We start from the raw sequence: 17283 nt of genomic DNA on the forward strand, positions 1-17283 counted from the left end.
CTCAGTTCCTAGGGCAGTGCAACCACCACCAGGATGCCCTGACTTTCTCCTCCCTGGGTCTGTGCACACAATTTGGCGCCCCCCCCCCCCGATGGCGCCAGGGGCAGGCATCCCCTCTTGCCCTCCCCTAGATCCGGCTCTGGTGGAAAGGCAGCTTAAAACTATTTTAAATAGACAAATAAAAACCTGGCTGATTATTAAGATCTTCAGCAGATGTGTACCCTAGTCCTTCGGAAACAAGACTGGGGCTACCAGAGACTGTGCTATTTCTGTTGCAATCCCTTGCCTGTGAAATTCCTATCCTGCATCTGTTCATATGGCACCTGTTCTTTTGAAGGTTAGGAGCCAGGTGAAGAGTCTTTTTTTCCCCATAGGTCTTTGGAGATAATCATCTGCTCTCTCCCTTCATCGTCTGTTCTCTTGTTCTTTGTTGCTGCTTATTTGTGGTTAAAGCCACTCTCACTTGATTTTAGTAGATGATGTGAACTTGTCTTAAAAATTATGATCCAAAGGGGAAAGGACCAAAATGTTTTAAATAAAATTTGTATCAAACAATTAAATGAATCATTTGAAGCCAGGTTGCCCACTGCTGGCTTGAGTGGTGATAAAAGAAAAAAATTAAATCCCAGCATTGTGGGTACTGTGACATCACTTCCAGGTTTACTATAGAGTTTCTGGTGAAAATAAAATAAATCGTCCCGCAATTTAAGCATCTTCAAGTGGTGGATTGACTTTTCCCGATTGGAATAACCTCTGATTCTAGAGGTCATGTGACTCTTTCTTGTGATGTCCAATTTCTGTTCTTTGTTGGCCGCCATACTTTGAAAACAGTCTAGGAGGCTGTGGCTCAACAGCAGCTTTGCATGGAAACGGTAAAGGTTCATATCCAGGCATCTCCAATCTCACAGTCTGAAAGACCTCTACCAGAGACCCAGGAGTGTTTCTGCAAGTCAGAGCAGACAGTACTGACCTTGATAGGCCAGTAGTTTGACTCAGTAGAAGGCACCTTAATGGGTTCATGAGCATTCTCTTTTCTGCAGAGAGTTTCAGATGGTAACCATATCGGTCTGCGCTAGAACATCTGGATTCAAGTCCAGTAGCATCTTAGAAACCAACAACGTTTTTGGGGAGATACCTTCTGATAAAGGAAACTTTGACTCCCAAAAGATTATGCCCCAAAAATCTAGGTGGTCTTTAAGGGGCTACTGAACTCAAATCTATCTTTTCCACAGGTTAGATGTGCCTATTCCCCTCAGCCTGTCTTTACCAGATTTGCCTAAAAACCTTTTGTAATTTTTTTTACAACTGCTCTGAAGTTTCTTCCACATTGCCTATTTCCTTTTATCCTGCATCATTGTCTAGTTATTTCTCTCTCCAGAGAATTATAATGGAAACTTGTTAAATACGAACTGTAATTTACTCCCCCTCCCCCATTTTAGCCTTGTTTTGAGCTAATCCAAGTTCTTGTTTTTGTGTATGCAGGCACAATTCTTTCCGGAGACACTTGCCAAGGCAAATGCAAGTGTCCAGCGTTGATTTTAATATGGGAACAGATCCAATTTTACAGCGGGGGGAGACAACTACCAGCATTGGGAGGATAAAACCTGAACTTTACAAACAGAAATCTGTGGATTCAGAAGGCAAGAAAGAAGATGTGAAAATCTGTGGGAAACTTAATTTCACCCTTAAATATGATTATGAGAATGAACTGCTGGTTGTTAACATTGTCAAAGCCTTGGATCTACCTGCGAAAGACTTTACAGGTACTTCAGATCCCTATGTGAAAATTTACCTTCTTCCAGACAGGAAAAAGAAGTATCAAACACGGGTGCACAGAAAGACCTTGAATCCTGTTTTTGATGAAACCTTTCAGTTTCCTGTAGCCTATGATCAGCTTTGCAACAGGAAACTGCATTTCAGTGTGTATGATTTTGACAGATTTTCTAGGCACGATATGATTGGGGAAGTTATTCTGGATAATTTTTTTGAAGTCTCTGATCTCTCCAGAGAAGCCACAGTATGGAAAGACATCCACTGTGCCACTACAGTAAGTAGTACTGGGTCTTTAAAATGTCACATTATTATATGTCCTTGTCTCCTCTATACTCGGTGGAACCACCAATACACTTGGTGCTATAGTGGTTCAAGTGTTGGAAAAGGATCTGGGACACTCACTTAATCCTCAGTCATCCATGGAAGATTGCTCAGTGATCTTTGGCCAGACAATCTCTCTGTCAGACCATCTCTCGAGAGCCAGTTTGGTATAGTGGTTACATGTGCAGACTCTTATCTGGGAGAACCTGGTTCGATTCTCCACTCCTCCATTTGCACCTGCTGGAACTGCCTTGGGTCAGTCATAGTTTTCATAGGAGTTGCCCTTGAAAGGACAGCTGCTGGAAAAGTTCTCTCACCCCACCTACCTCACAGGGTGTCTGTTGTGGGAGGGGGGGCAGGTAAAGGAGATTGTGACGGCTCTGAGATTCAGAGTATATGGCAGGATATAAATCCAATATCTTCTTCTTCTAACTCACAGGGCTGTTGTGTGGATAAAACAGAAGAAGGAAAATAATGTTGTAAGCTGTTCTGGGTTCCTGTTGGGAATAAAAGCAGGATATAAATATCTAAATAAATAAACATGTATGCAGTTGAGCAGCATACTCCTGACTGCAGATTTTATTTTCTTTCCTATAATTATAATGTCCCTGTAGAAAAAAGGAGAAATGTATTTAACTGAATAGCGGATGCCACGTGGAGCCCTGACCTGAATAGCCCATCAGATCTTGGAAGCTAAGCAGGATTGGCCCTGGCTAATACCTGGATGAGAGACCACCAAGGACTACCAGGGTTGTGCCATGGAGGCAGGAACAGTAAACTACCTCTGAATGTCTCTTGCCTTGAAAACTCTGCAGGGTTGCCATAAGTCAGCTGTGACTTGACTGCACTTTCCACCACCATGACAGATGGAAATAGAGCTTTTCTCACTTCACCCTATTCCAAATCATATAAAAATGTGCCCTTCCCAATAAAGACACACATGGGACCTCTGGCTCTCTCTTCCTCATTCAAAAATGGTCAACTTATCCCTACCATTTATTCCCTGTCTTTCTCATCCCCCCCAAAATGACCTGTGGTTATCTCCTGGCTGCCCAGAAGCAAGTTGTAAAAGACATTGTCAAATGAGGTTAGGCAGGTGTGGAATTACAGGAATACATACACTTAAGGTTCAGGGAAAATTTAAAATATCCTTACTGTAATCAAAATTTGGATTGGTTTGGTGAATAGCTAATGTTATGTTAGTCACACAGGGATCCGCACACTAACAGGTAATTTCAAAGAATAAATGTTTAAGGAAATAATTTTATGAAAGAAAACACAGAAATCACAAGATCTGAAGGTGGCCTATTTGTATGCTAGAACTGGGTCACCACACTGGACTTCTATGAAAGGTGGGTCAGAGGTGGGAGATATGGATCCATGAACACGCATGAAGCTGTGTTATACTGAATCAGACCGCTAGTCCACCGAGATCAGTGTTCTGTACTCAGACAGGCAGTAGCTCTCCAGAGTCTCAGGCAGAGGTCTTCCACATCTCCTACTGCCTAGTCTTTTTTAACTGGAGATGCAGAGATTGAACCTGGGACATTCTGCAAGCCAAACAGATATTCTCCCACTGAGCCACAGCTTCTCTAAAAGGAGGGAGGATGCTGACCTCTTTTCTTGCATAAGTTTTTTTTCCCCCAGAAACAACTTCTGCCTAGTCACTTTTCCCAAATGTTGGAACTCCAACGTCAGACATAAGCCCTTTCAGAAGAACGACTGAGTGGGAAATAATTTCAGAAGCAAAAACTCAGGCAGGGGGAGGATTGAAGCCCCCAGTTCCACCTATCTGCCCTGGAATGCCTTTCTCTCATCTGCCTATTCTGTCAAGTTATGTCATCAGAGTTTGCATTTACCTAACTCTGGATTCCAGTTTGCCAGATTACAATGTTTGGCTGCATTATGAACTGTTTCTCCAGATGTTCTAGGAATATCAACCCAATGAGTCTCAGGTGCTCCACGACAGCAGTCTCACAGGAGCATGGTAAACAAAATGTTCTGGGGTGTCTGAGTCCTTCATGGATATGATGCACTCTGGAAACTACATGTCCCACTTGGGAAGCTGTTGTGTTCATGCTCAGCAATATCTCACACAGGCCTCAGATTCAGCAGGAGCTCACAGGAGCACAGCTCCTGAACCTTTCTGAGGGTTCCCCCTCCTCCTTCCCACCTTGTCCATTAAATAGTAGGTGCAGCTGTATATCCCTGAATGAGCTCCACCACCTATTTTTCTACAAAACGACCCCTGGTACCACATATGAGGAAGCTTAGAATACCTTATTTTTCAAGGCATTTGATTCAGTGCTAAGGGCCCAGATGCTTAGAGAGGCAGGGAATAAGGGAAACTTCAGAGAGGGATGCACCATGCTTGGGAAAGGTATTCAGACCCTGTTGTGCTTCTGATTCTGTCACTGGGAGCATGGCAAAGTCTGAATTTTAGTCTGGACTCAGAAAAGACCAAAATATTTTCTGGTTTCTTTAAGCAACGAGAAATTTAGGTTGATTTGCTAAGGTCCATCAGAAAGCAAGACAAAAGGGATTTGCCCATCTCTACTATGCACTTAAAGCTGTCTCCCTATTAGAAATTATGGGGACAAATCATAGCTCAGCAGTAAAGCATCTGCTTGGCATGCAGAAGGTCCAAGATACACCCCCCGGCTTCTCCATTTAAGCAGATCAGGGATAAGGTGATTTGAAAGACTTCAGCTTGAAATGTTGGAGAGCTGCTACCAACCAGAGTGGGTAACATTAACTATTAGAGACTAATGGTCTGACTCAGGGGTGGAATTCTAGCAGGAGCTCCTTTGCATATTAGGCCTCATACCACTGATGTAGTCAGTCCTCCAAGAGCTTACAAAAAGAGCCTTGTAAGCTTTTGGAGGATTGGCTACATCAGGGGTGTGTGGCCTAATATGCAAAGGAGCTCCTGCTAGAATTCCACCCCGGTCTAACTCAATGTGAAGTCAGCACAATCCATTTTCTGCAACACTGTGTAGTTAGAGCCTGGCTGCAGTGCAGGTTCTTGACACAGAGTTACCCACAGGGTTCCTGCAAAGGATTTGATTAGATTAAATTTAGGTATAATCTCATCTTCACAAGTTCCAACAGGTCTCTGGTGGCCTTTGGTACTTAGAAATAGTTCCAAGCCAGAGACAGTGAAGTTCATGGCAAGAAAGGATTTGAAGCCATGTTTCTTCGATCTGACACTAGAGCCATTGCACAGTTTGCTAGAGGCTGTCAGCATGATGATGGAACTTGAGAATTTGTGCAAGGGTCAGTTTAGTGGCAAAATACATATCTGGTCCTTGATCACTGTCCAAACAATAGAGTGATAATAAAAATGCTAGCCTGAGGAAAGGTAATAGCTCAGTAGTAGAACATCTGATTGCATTCAGAAGGTCCCAGAAGGTTTAAAGGCCTACTCAGTCTTCCGTATCTCCAGTTAAAATGATCAGGTATAAAGCCTCTAGGTGAGATCTCAGAAAAGAGCTGCCAATGTAAAAGCAGCTTCATATATTCATGTATTAGGCTTGCCAGTCCACAGGTCCTGGTGTGGGATCCCCCAGTTTTGTAGGCTCCTCTTTGCCACCAGTTAGCTGCCTGGTAGGGAGCAGCCTTGCCACAACAGCCGCAATGTGCCTTTAGGTCTCAGGCAAGTTTAGAAGCGTGCAAATGGCATTTTTGGAAGGTGTATATGTGTGCCTTTAAATCTCAGTGAGACTGGAGCTACAAGGGGGTGGGGTGAGCAGGCGGAGTCACATATGTGAGAGCGGAAGTGAGAGAGCACAGCCCTTCTGTTGCTTTTGCATTCTTTCAATAGTTGTTTGCATAGTAAAACGGATAGTAAAGAGTTAGCTTTTGAGAAGACTTTGGAGGATGGTGAAAGACAGGAGGACCTGGCATGACTTTGTTCATGGGGTTGCAAAGAGTCGAACTCAACTATGCAACTGAACAATAAAAAAAGAGTTAACTAGAACTTAATTATGGGATAGAAGAAAACTCCACCCCTTAGATCTCTCTCTCCTTAAGTTGGCTGAAATACAGTAGATAGTTATGTTCAGCAACTCTTGTGAGTAAAGCTATCTATACCGTTGCACCAGGGGCATGCAAACTGTTTATTTTGGCTGCTTTGTGAGTGTGCATGTGTTCACTTTCATTTAGTGGACATGCAGCTGCCAGGGAACAAAAAAGGCAAAAAGAGGATGAGGAAATAAAGACTGTATTCAGGGGAACACCGCTGTTGTATTTTTATTTATTTATTTGGAATGGGAAAATCTCCCAGCTCCACCCCCAAAGATCCCAGATATTTCCTGAGTTGGACCTGGCAACCCTATCATGTATATATCCTGTTCCAAACTATGCATTATTGTACAAAGCATTGTATAAGTGCACAACTGTTGAACTATGTCTGAAAAATACAAGAATTTGCAACATTTTCAGAATTCATGGACTTTCATGTGACTTGTGATGTGAGGACACATAAGCCTTTACCTTTAACTCTCCCTAGAAACTACAATGACTGAACTAAGGCTATCATAGTTTGGTCACATTATACAAAAACAGGAGTCACTGGAAAAGCCAACAACGCTAGGAAAAGTTGAAAGCAACAGGAAAAGAAGACCCAAGATTAGTTGGATTGACTCAATCAAGGAAGCCATGATTCTCGGTTTGTAAGACCTGACCAAAGACTGTTGACAATAGGATGTTTTGAATATCATTGAATCATAGGGTTGCCATAACTCACAATGTGCTTGACAGCGTTTAACACACATAAGTCTTTAGTATGCCAGGCAAGGGTTGTTGAAATACATAATAAAGGCCCACTAGTATGCAGAAAGGAGAGGACTGCAGTCCGAGCTCTCTGCTCACAACCTGAGTTCTATCCCGGAGGCAGCTGGGTTTTCAGGTAGCTGGCTCAAGGTAGCCGAGGTCGGTAAAATGAATACCCAGCTTACTGGGGGAAAGTGTAGATGACTGGGGAAGGCAATGCCAAACCACCCTGTAAAAAGGTCTGCTGTGAAAATGTTGTGCTGCAACATCACCCCAGAGTTGGAAACGACTGGTGCTTGCACAGGGGACTATCTTTACCTTTTTTTATTTTACTTTACTACACAGAATGGTCCTAGAGTTTCAAGGCAGCCTCGAGGGCTGGCAAGCATTTTTTCTTGAGGAAGAGTCTGGTATTGTAGGGTGCCATTGGCTGAGTCTTGCTAATACACATGCAACTAATTATTTATTTATTTGTTTGTTTATTTTATTACATTTGTATCCCACCCTCCACTGATGGGCTCAGGGCAGCTAACAACAATTAAAACAACATAGAGCTAAAATAAAACCATTTAAAACATTTCATACAATTTAAAACATTCCATTCAGTTTCAATTTCATTCCTTAGAATCCAAGATGGCATGGTTAGTTCTTATTGAGCACTACATATTGTTAGATGTTGTTTGGCACTGTACATTTATATTGGGATGAGTTCAAATACCAATGCTGTGGGATGGTGAAATAGTGGTCCCCTCCCCATTCGACGTTAAATACCAGCCTACACAATTCTGTCTTGCAGGCCCTGCGGAATTGTGGCAAGTCCCGCAGGGCCCTGATGTTTTGGGGGAGGGCATTCCACAGGGCAGGGGCTGCCACCAAAAAGGCTCTAGCTCTAGTGGTGGTCAGCTGAGCTTCTTTTGGCCCAGGGTTCATGAGAAGATTTTGTGAAATTGATCGAAGTGCTCTCTGAGGCTCATATGGGGAAAGGTGGTCCTGGAGGCAAACAGGTACCAAGCCATATAGGGCTTTAAAGATCATAACCAGCACCTTGAAGTGAAGGAGGCAACCAATACAATTATTCCAGCGCAGATTGAATGTGCTTCCATTAGGGTTGCCAATCCCCAGGTAGGGACAGGGTTTGGATGCCTTCCCCCTCTTCAGGGTCATCAGAAAGCAGGGGGAGGGGAGGGAAACGTCTGCTGTGAACTCTGTTATTCCCTATGGAGATTTATTCCCATAGAAAATCATGGAGAATTGATCCGTGGGTATCTGGAGCTCTGGGGGAACTGTTTTTTGGGGTAGAGGCACCAAATTCTCAGTATAACATCTAGTGCCTCTCCCCAAAGTACCTCCCAAGTTTCAAAAAGATTGGACCAGGGGGTCCGAGCCACAAAAGAAGGTGCCTCTATCCTTCATTATTTCCTATGGAAGGAAGGAATTGAAAAGGTGTGCCGTCCCTTTTAATGTGATGGCCAGAACTCCCTTCGAGTTCAATTATGCTTGTCACAGCCTTGATCTTGGCTCCACCCCCAAAGTCTCCTGGCTCCACCCCCAAAGTCCCCAGATATTTCTTGAATTGGACTTGGCAACCCTAGCTTCCATAGAGGTAGCTCCATTAGCAACCTGGCTGCTTGTTGCAGCTTCCGAATTTGCATCAAGAGCAGCCCCATGTAGAGGGTGTTACAGTAGTCTATTCTCGAGGTGACCGTCACATGGATCACTGTTGCCAAGTCGCCACGTTCTAGGTATGTGATCAGCTGCCTTATCCGCCTAAGATGATAAAATACAGATTTGGCAGTGGCTGCCACCTGGGACTCCATAGTTAATGAAGGCTCCAGGAGCACCCCTAGACTCTTGACCCTAAAAGCTGGCACTAAAGGCACCCCATCAAAGGTCGGTAAAAGGATCTCCATTCCCAGACCATCAGAGCTTAGGCACAGAACCTCTGTCTTTGCTGAATTCAATTTCAGTCGACTCTGCCTGAGGCATTTCACTACAGCTTGCAATGCCAGGTCCAGGTTTTCTGGGGTGCAGCCGGACTGGCCTCCCATCAATAGATAAAGCTGGGTGTCATCTCCATACTGATGGCAGCCCAGCCCAAATCTTCAGACAATCTGGGCAAGGGGGCGCATGTAGATGTAAAATAATATCGGGGAGAAAACCGCCCTCTGAGGTATACCACCTCTGGGATGATTGCTCCCCTATAGCCACCCTTTGTCCCCAGCCTTGGAGAAAAGAGGTAAGCCACTGAAGGGCAGACCCTTGTGTCCCCATGTCAGATAGGCAGTGAGACAGTAGCTGGTGATCAACTGTATCAAAAGCAGCCAACAGATCTAATAGCAATAGCACTGCCTATCTGCCTCGTTCCAGATGTCTCAAGAGATCATCTATGAGGGCAACCAGTACCATCTCCATCCTTTGGCCTAGGTGAAAGCCGGACTGAAATGGGTCTAATGTGGAAGTGTCATCCAAAAACCCCTGTAGTTGTGTTGCCACAGCCCTCTTGATAACTTTGCGCAAAAAGGGTGAGTTCGACACCAGCCATATGTGGTGTGCCTTAGGGGGCGGTTCTCTCCCTGATGTTATTGCTGTTTTTAGTTCCTGACATTAGTACAAGTCCCTTCAGCACTATGAGACACACAAAGCCAATTAGGTCATGTGGCTTACTGTTGCGGAATCTTGATTTGGTGTTAATGAACTGCTGTTTTAGAATTTTAAAACCTAACCCTGCCAGTTTATTTAAAAAACACAGAGAGAGAGAGATTGGAGAGATCAAGCCATTCAGCTGGAAAAGTTCTTCATGCAGTAAAGCAAAAATTAAACTAGTTTTGATTATATCAGTACAGACATCTCTGTGCATTGGTCGCTCTGGGATTTTAGCAAACTTTGGCGTGGCATCTTTGGTGGGCCCCCTTAAATTGGAAGAGGGAGGGCACACAAACTGAGCATTTTCCCTCACTGCCTCATTTTGAATATCATACAAAGCCATGGTTAGCATGACAGCTTGAATGCAGGCAACTCCAATAACTATGGCTCATTAGGACCTATCAAACCAGAATCTGAAAAAATTGCTTCAGTTGAAGATGGTTTATTAACACTAACTCTTAACTGCATAATAAATCCACATGGATATCCTAGCTTGTTCCCCCAGTACTACCAGACTTTCTACAATGGGATAGGGGCCTGGCTCAGTGGTAAAGAAGCTGATATGCATGCAGAAAGTCTCATGTTCAATCAACAGCATCTCCACTTAAAAGGATCAGGTAGCAATACTCCCTCCAAACTATGAAGTGTTGTGAGCAAAAATTCTACTTTGTGAGCTACTGGCATTAAAGCTGTGAGGCACTGCATAAATTAGTTTGCTCCAATGCTGTTTTTCCTGAGTTAAGGCAAAAATGTGTGCGCCAGATAGCGCTGCCAAGCCCCTGGGCCAGGCAGGGGGAACCTCCCCCAATGTCACCGGCACAATGACATAACCTGGAAGTGATATCATTGCACCGGCCGCTCTAGGCATTTTTGGGGAAACTCTATGGTTTTCTTGGATGCTCTAGTAATTTGGACACTCTAGTAATTCTAGTAACTCCCAAATTGCTAGAGCAGAGGCCACAGGGGACTTGGCAACCTTAGAGCCAGAGGCTAAAACACTGTGAGCTAGCTCACACTAAAAGCTTAGAGGGAACACTGTCAGTTAGTAGGTGACATGAAAGAACCTCTACCTGAAATCCTAGAGAGCTACTGCCAGTTACAGTTGACAATATGACCATTGGTTTATCTCAGTACAGCAGCTTCATGTGTGGTCATGTGTTCAATGAAGACAGGATACACATGCTGGGTTTCTGCAGGGTAAGCAGGGGGAAGACCAAAGTGATGATGTCCGGGGCTTTTTTGTAGCAGGAACTCCTTTGCATATTCGGCTACACCCCCCTGATGTAGCCAATCCTCCAGGAGCTTACAGGGCTCTTCTTATAGGACCTGCTGTAAGCTTTTGGAGGATTGGCTACATCAGGAGGGTGTAGCAAAATAGGCAAAGGAGTTTGTGTTGCAAAAAAAGCCCTGATGATGTCAACATGTTATGAGGCAAACCAGGATCTGAACAATCGTCTACAAGCCAAACCCTGGTTTCACAAACTAACAACACTTAATAAATTGTGTTGACAGAGCTTGTCTGAACTAAACCAGTAACTCTGAGTTTGGTTGGTTCTCTATGTAAAGGAACAACTGTGAGGGCAATGAAATCTTTGCAAGAAATTGCACCCCAGACAATGTCCAATCTAGCCACGTTGTCTTTCCTAAGTGGCAAATATTTTAGGTCAGCTTTGCCGCCAGGGACTTCTAATGTCATCAAAGCACCTGCTTGTTCCATTCTTTGTACTGCTGTGTAGGGATTGGCACACATCAGCTCATGAACTAAAGCTCATCATGAATTTTGGACAGTTCATGGTTTGCGAACCAATGTTTGTGGAAGGGCATTTCATGAATTTGGGTGCTGTTTGTGAAAAGCTCATAGCAGCTTGTGAATGACATTTCCAGACAGGATGTATCCACTCAAACCATTTACAAAACTCCAAAGCAACAGATGGGACAGGATCTCCAACCTTGGAAACACCAACAGGAGACCTCCAAAGCTTAATAGGCACTGCTGGCTGCCAATAACAGAGTTCCCATCCTGTTCTGTGGGATCAGAATGCTATATATATGCTCTGCTCAGCTTCACAGCCTTTCTTCTATTGGCTGTTCACAGTTACACAGACAGGCAGGGAACTTGTTAAAAGTGGGGTAGGAGAGCACATAACTTATATATTTGCCTTTTCTGTCCTTCAGAACCTGCCTTTGGAGACTTGGGAGACTGTGACCATAGGGGGAATGCTTGCCTTGTTTCCAGGGTCTGAATTGGAGGGGGGGGGGGTTGCCCAGGTTTAGTTGCGCTAAGAGTTTGGTGTCCCTGGCTTGTTCTTGAGCTGTTCCATAGATTCCCGTAACTGCAACAGTCTTTTCCAGAGAGAGCATTGGGGAGACATTTTTTGAAGGCCTGTAACCTCAGAAATGTATTCCACCCCCAATTTGGAGAGATTGTAGAGGAGCAGATGGCTGGATGAGGTACCCTGCTTGTTCGGTGTGTGTAGCTTGCATGGGGTCCATTCTATGCACTTTTGAACCTGTGCCTGACATCTCCTCCCAAAGCACTTTTCTGGCTTAAGCTTAGTCCTGTTTGGTTTGCACTGCCATAGTGGCACTGTGTCATGAGTCAGTCAGGGCTCAGTGATAACAAGGACTCCTCAGGAGAAGAGAAGCCTCAGGCAGGCAGCCTTGAGTTAACAGAAGCTGACCAGCAGGAAAATTAGCTGCAGGCTTGTTAGGCCAACAGCTGGTGCACAGCCACCAACACCCTCCAGCCCTGATTCAGCAGGTGAATCTCAGTTGGTCACTCCCAGCCCACCAGCATCACTTACAGCTTTAGAGCACTGCAGACAAAGGCTGAGAACATAACTACAGACAAGATGGCAAAGTACACTCCTCCTAGCTCAACTTGCTAATAACACAGATGAATAGTTGCAGAATTGCTTTTGAGAAACTGGTTGCAAGCATGACCTTTAGGCATGGGGCTATAAAATCATCCAAGAGAGGCTGTTAGGTGTGGACACAATGCATACAATAAATGCTAAGCCACCATTTCTGCCTTGCCTGACTTCTGGACCCCTCACTTTGGATTGAATGATTCTGTTTTTCCTGACTTCTGGGCCCCTGACCTTGGACTAAACCAATCTGTTTTACCCAACTTCTGGCACCTGATACTTGGAGCCTGCAAGCCAGTACATACTGGTTCTCCTGGACACATTGCACTAGTTCTTCTTGGGTTGCAGAAATGCCCCCCCTGCCACCTCCAGTTTCTACTGCATTGATTCTCAGGGACTTTGATTCTGTTCTGCTGAACTTCTATTGCCCTTGCTTTGGGGGCTGTTTTTTTCCTCCAGTGGAAACAATGGAGGATTGGGGCACCTTCTTTGCGGGGACCTAACTTGAACTCTGTAAATCCAATTGTCACCAAACTTGGAGGGCAAGCAAATGATCATCAGATGGATGTCCACTGTGTGTTTGGTGTCTCTAGCTTGCACAGAATCTGTTCTGAACCTGCCCTGTTATTTCCCCCGAAAGCACTTTCCTGGGGACACCTTTTTGGAAGAGGGGGCTGTAACTTGTACCCTGTAAATTCAATTCTACCCAACCTTGGAGGGCAGGTAGAGGAGAGTCAGCTGGAGTTCCCCTGTGAAATTGGTGTCCTTAGCACACTGGGGAGGGGGTTGTGTTATACATATCACAAACTGAGTCAGTTTGTGTAGCGCAAAAAGGTTTGTGATAGTTTGGGTTTGTGAACCACACATGCCACGAACCACTAACCAAACTGCATTTTCCCAGTTTTGTGCCCATCGCTACTTCTGTGACCATTCCTGCAACCATCATGCACATTCTTTGGCTACAAATTTCTTCTTTCACACTTCTCTCTCATCTGGATAAGCATAGGTAAAAACACTGGGTTTTAGGCCCTTTTTGGAATGATTATTGCATTTAGTTTTAAATTATTTTAAATTTTATTTAAGTGTTGTGCACAGCCCTGAGCCCCAAGTATTGGAGGAGGGTGGTCTAAAATTTATATATAAATTTCAGCTATTTCTGCTTGGTGGACTAAGAGCCATGACTGCATGTTACATGTTTTTTTTTCCCTGATCCTTCCTGGATCCACACAATCAAATGTATATTTTGAGTTCCATGCTGGAAATTTAATCCCAGGCATGTGCAGGCCTGATTTGTACCAAGACTGTGTTGTGTGAAGACAGGGATCCTCCCCTAGGATTGCAGACTTACAGAGAGGGTCTGGAAAATGCAACATCAGGAGCAGAGAAAGCAAAAAATCCAATTCTTGTTTGGATTTTCTTATAACCTAGTCCAGCACTCTGACCACTACACCACATTGGCTCTTATGTGGTTGATGGCTTTTGGTCACAACTGTTATCTGTAACACATCCCAGTTGCAGGACAGTCTCAGGTACCCACAGCCAAACAGATCTCCCTTTACTCCTGTAGATCCTGCCCCATGCCCAGACACTTATGGTTTACTTGATCTCAGTCCTGGAAACTATTTTCAGTGCCAAGAAAATGTAAGTCTCTTGATAAAGAAAGTATAAAGATAAAGAGAGCATGCACAAGTGTGCATTTTCCTCTCCACCATAGAATGATTGCCACTCCTGTACACTTGGGATCAGGAAACTGGACTTCCCCATCAATGGTTACATTTTCTACACCAATGGTAAACTTTTAGAAAATTTATATGAGCCCTGGAGCCTCTTGGGACCATTTCCCATGTTACAGAACAACAAACTTGGGATTGCCACAAACTGTTCACACTCTGCAGGGAGATGCATTCTGTGTCCTGATAAGTGCAGCATGCATTTCAAACTTGTGTTTTGGCAAACTAACACAACATCTTTATGCTCACCCTTAAAAATCATTAAGGTACACTTAGGCTGCAATCATGCACACTAAATAATGCACTTCCAATCCACTTTCAATGCACTTTCTAACTGGATTTTGACAGTTCACACAGTAAAATCCAGTTGGAAAGTGCATTATATAGGGTGTGTGATTGCAGCCTAAATATCCTAACAGGTGAAGAGGACCTAAACAGTTTCTATCTGTCACACATCCATGTTTATATACCTTCCTTATAGCCTGCTCTTCTCTCCAATAGGGCCCCAGTGTGACTTACAACATTCTCCATTTGGGGAGGGATGGTGGCTCAGTGGTAGAGCATCTGCTTGGTAAGCAGAAGGTCCCAGGTTCAATCCCTGGCATCTCCAAAAAAGGGCCCAGGCAAACAGGCATGAAAAACCTCAGCTTGAGACCCTGGAGAGCTGCTGCCAGTCTGAGTAGACAATACTGACTTTGATGGACCAAGGGTCTGATTCAGTATAAGGCAGCTTCATATGTTCATGTTCATATGTTCATTTCTCTGTTTTATCATCATCACAACCTTGTGAGGTAGGTTAGGCTGAAAGTGTTTGATTGGCCTAAGGTCATGCAGCAAACTTCCTTGGCCGATTGGAACCTGGGTCTCTAAGATGCTGCTCTGACCCAAACACTCTTTGTGTATATAGACAGTGCCTCTCCATATGCAGTATTTTCATAACACGTAACAACCATGGCAGATGCACTTCTACAAATCATATTCTCTTATGGGCCAACAGGTGCCTTCTGGCTGTTTTTTATCTTTTTGTTCTGGTATGAATCACTGGGATAGTTGTGCTGCTTTACCGCAGTGAAAGTGCCTTTGTTGCCTCCAGTTTCTCTGGTGCGCATCATGAGCCTATTCTATCCATTTCACAGCAGTTCTCCCAGTTGGCAGTTGTTTTACAGCCATTTTTCGAGTACCGTCTTCTTCTCCCAACAGGTTTTGTGTGCGTTTCACTTTACTTACATAGCACAAACAAAGCTGCTCTGAAAGGCTTCCTGTAAACTGCAGCCACATCAACAATGGCCTGACATCATGGGCAACAGCTTCCAAATATTAAACCACAGGCAGTGTATTTTTTTTTTTTACAAAATCCATCATAACAAATTAGCCATTTTGTGCCAAAAGCATGCTTTTATTTGCTACGATCACAAAAATTCATGCTGTCAAATGATTTTAATGCCTGTTGTTCTCAATGGATGATGTATGTAATGTCATAAGCTAGAAAACATGTCCAGCATGTATTGCTGGTCCTTGTCCCCCTCTAAGTAACACTATTTTACATAAAATAATTATTAATTTCACATGCGGATAATGCACTTCCAATGTGCTTTAGCAATCCTCTGCAGCTGGATTTCCCTGTACAAAACAGAAAAATCTACATGCAAAAAATTGCAAAAGTGCATTGAAACTGCATTACTCAACATGTGAGAAATTAGCCAATATGTAAGACAAGAACATAAAGAAATTTTGGCTGCAATCTCACACATACTTAATAATGCACTTTCAATCCACTTTCAGTGCATTTTCAACTGGGTTTTACTGTGTCAGCTGGCAAAATTCAGTTGGAAAGTGCATTGAAAGTGCATTATTTAGTGTATGTGAGATTGCAGCCATTATTTAAGACAAGAGTAGAGCTGGCATGGTGTAACAGTGGCTAGAATGCTGGACTAGGATCTAGGAGAACCAGGTTGGACTCCCCACTTCCTAGGGTTGCCAAGTCCAATTCAAGAAATATCTGGGGACTTTGGGGGTCAACCCAGGAGACTTTGGAGGTGGGGCCATAAGAAAAGTTGTGACAAGCACAATTGAACTCCAAAAGGAGTTCTGCCCATCACATTTAAAGGAACCGCACACCTTTTAAATGCCTTTCCTATGTTAGAATTAATGGATAGGGGCACCTTCTTTTGGGGCTCATAGAATTGGATCACCTGGTCCAGTCTTTTTGAGACTTGGAGAGCATTTTGATGAGTGTAATTAGATGCTTTGCTGAAAATTTGGGGCCTCTACCTCAAATAACAGCCCCTCTGGAGCCCCAAATACCCCCAGATCAATTTTCCATTATACCCTATGGGAATCGATCTCCATAGGGAATAATGAAGTGCCCAGCAGACATTTCCCTCCCCCTCCTCTGCGTTTCTGATGACTCTGAAGAGGGGGAGGGATTGGAGTCTCTACTCATGAGTTGCTGAACTTCCAAGCCTTCAGAGGTGGAAAGGCACATGGTGGCTGTGGGGGCGGGGCTTTCCCCTGCTGGCCAGCTGACTGGGAGTGGGAAGGAGCCTGGGAAAGCGGGAGAACCCCCGCTGGGACCTGGGGATTGGCAAGCCTACCACTTCCCCACTTGATGGCTGATCATGGGCCAATCAGTCTTTCTCAGCCTAACCTACCTCATGGGTTGTTGCGGTGATGATAAAATGGAGCAGGAAGAATGATGCTGAAAGCAGCTTTTGGTCTCCATTAGGGAGAAAAGTGGGGCATAAGTACCTAAATAAAAAAGTACATTTCTGAGGGTTGGCATTTAACTCTTCCCCTCCCACAAAGTGCTAGTGTGGAAGCTGAGCTATGAGCTCTTTAAAGGAAAACAAAATAACCATGCAGTGTTTGCCCCTCTTTTGTTTTTAACTACATGTGAGAGACCACTTAGATGAGATTTGCTTTTTAAAAATCCTGAGAAAAATCCTGTGATTGCTCTCCTGGCATTTCTTGTCTTTTGAGCATGTGCATGTACACCCCCCACCCCCACCCCCAAGCAATCACAGCCCATCTTCATTCAATTAAAGGACAAAGTCCAATCAGGAGCGGCTGCCAGGGGTCCCATCCAAACGTGATCCTTGGAATTCCTATTTAAAAAGAAAAGCAAAAAAGCACTACCCTGTCCTTTCTTGACATTTTTCTCAGAATGTAGTCCACAA

General features: G+C 44.1%; 1 protein-coding gene across 1 annotated transcript in view; it reads left to right on the top strand.

The window, feature by feature from the left end:
* Window positions 1–17283, top strand: part of SYT10 (synaptotagmin 10) — an 85124-nt gene that overhangs the window by 52893 nt on the left and 14948 nt on the right. Inside the window, exon 3 of the mRNA XM_060245695.1 lies at window positions 1483–2047. Coding sequence (XP_060101678.1) covers window positions 1483–2047 — 565 coding nt within the window. The remainder of the gene's footprint in view (window positions 1–1482; window positions 2048–17283) is intronic.

Source organism: Heteronotia binoei, chromosome 8, assembly GCF_032191835.1.
Source record: "Heteronotia binoei isolate CCM8104 ecotype False Entrance Well chromosome 8, APGP_CSIRO_Hbin_v1, whole genome shotgun sequence".
In the NCBI taxonomy this organism is placed as follows: Eukaryota; Metazoa; Chordata; class Lepidosauria; order Squamata; family Gekkonidae; genus Heteronotia; species Heteronotia binoei.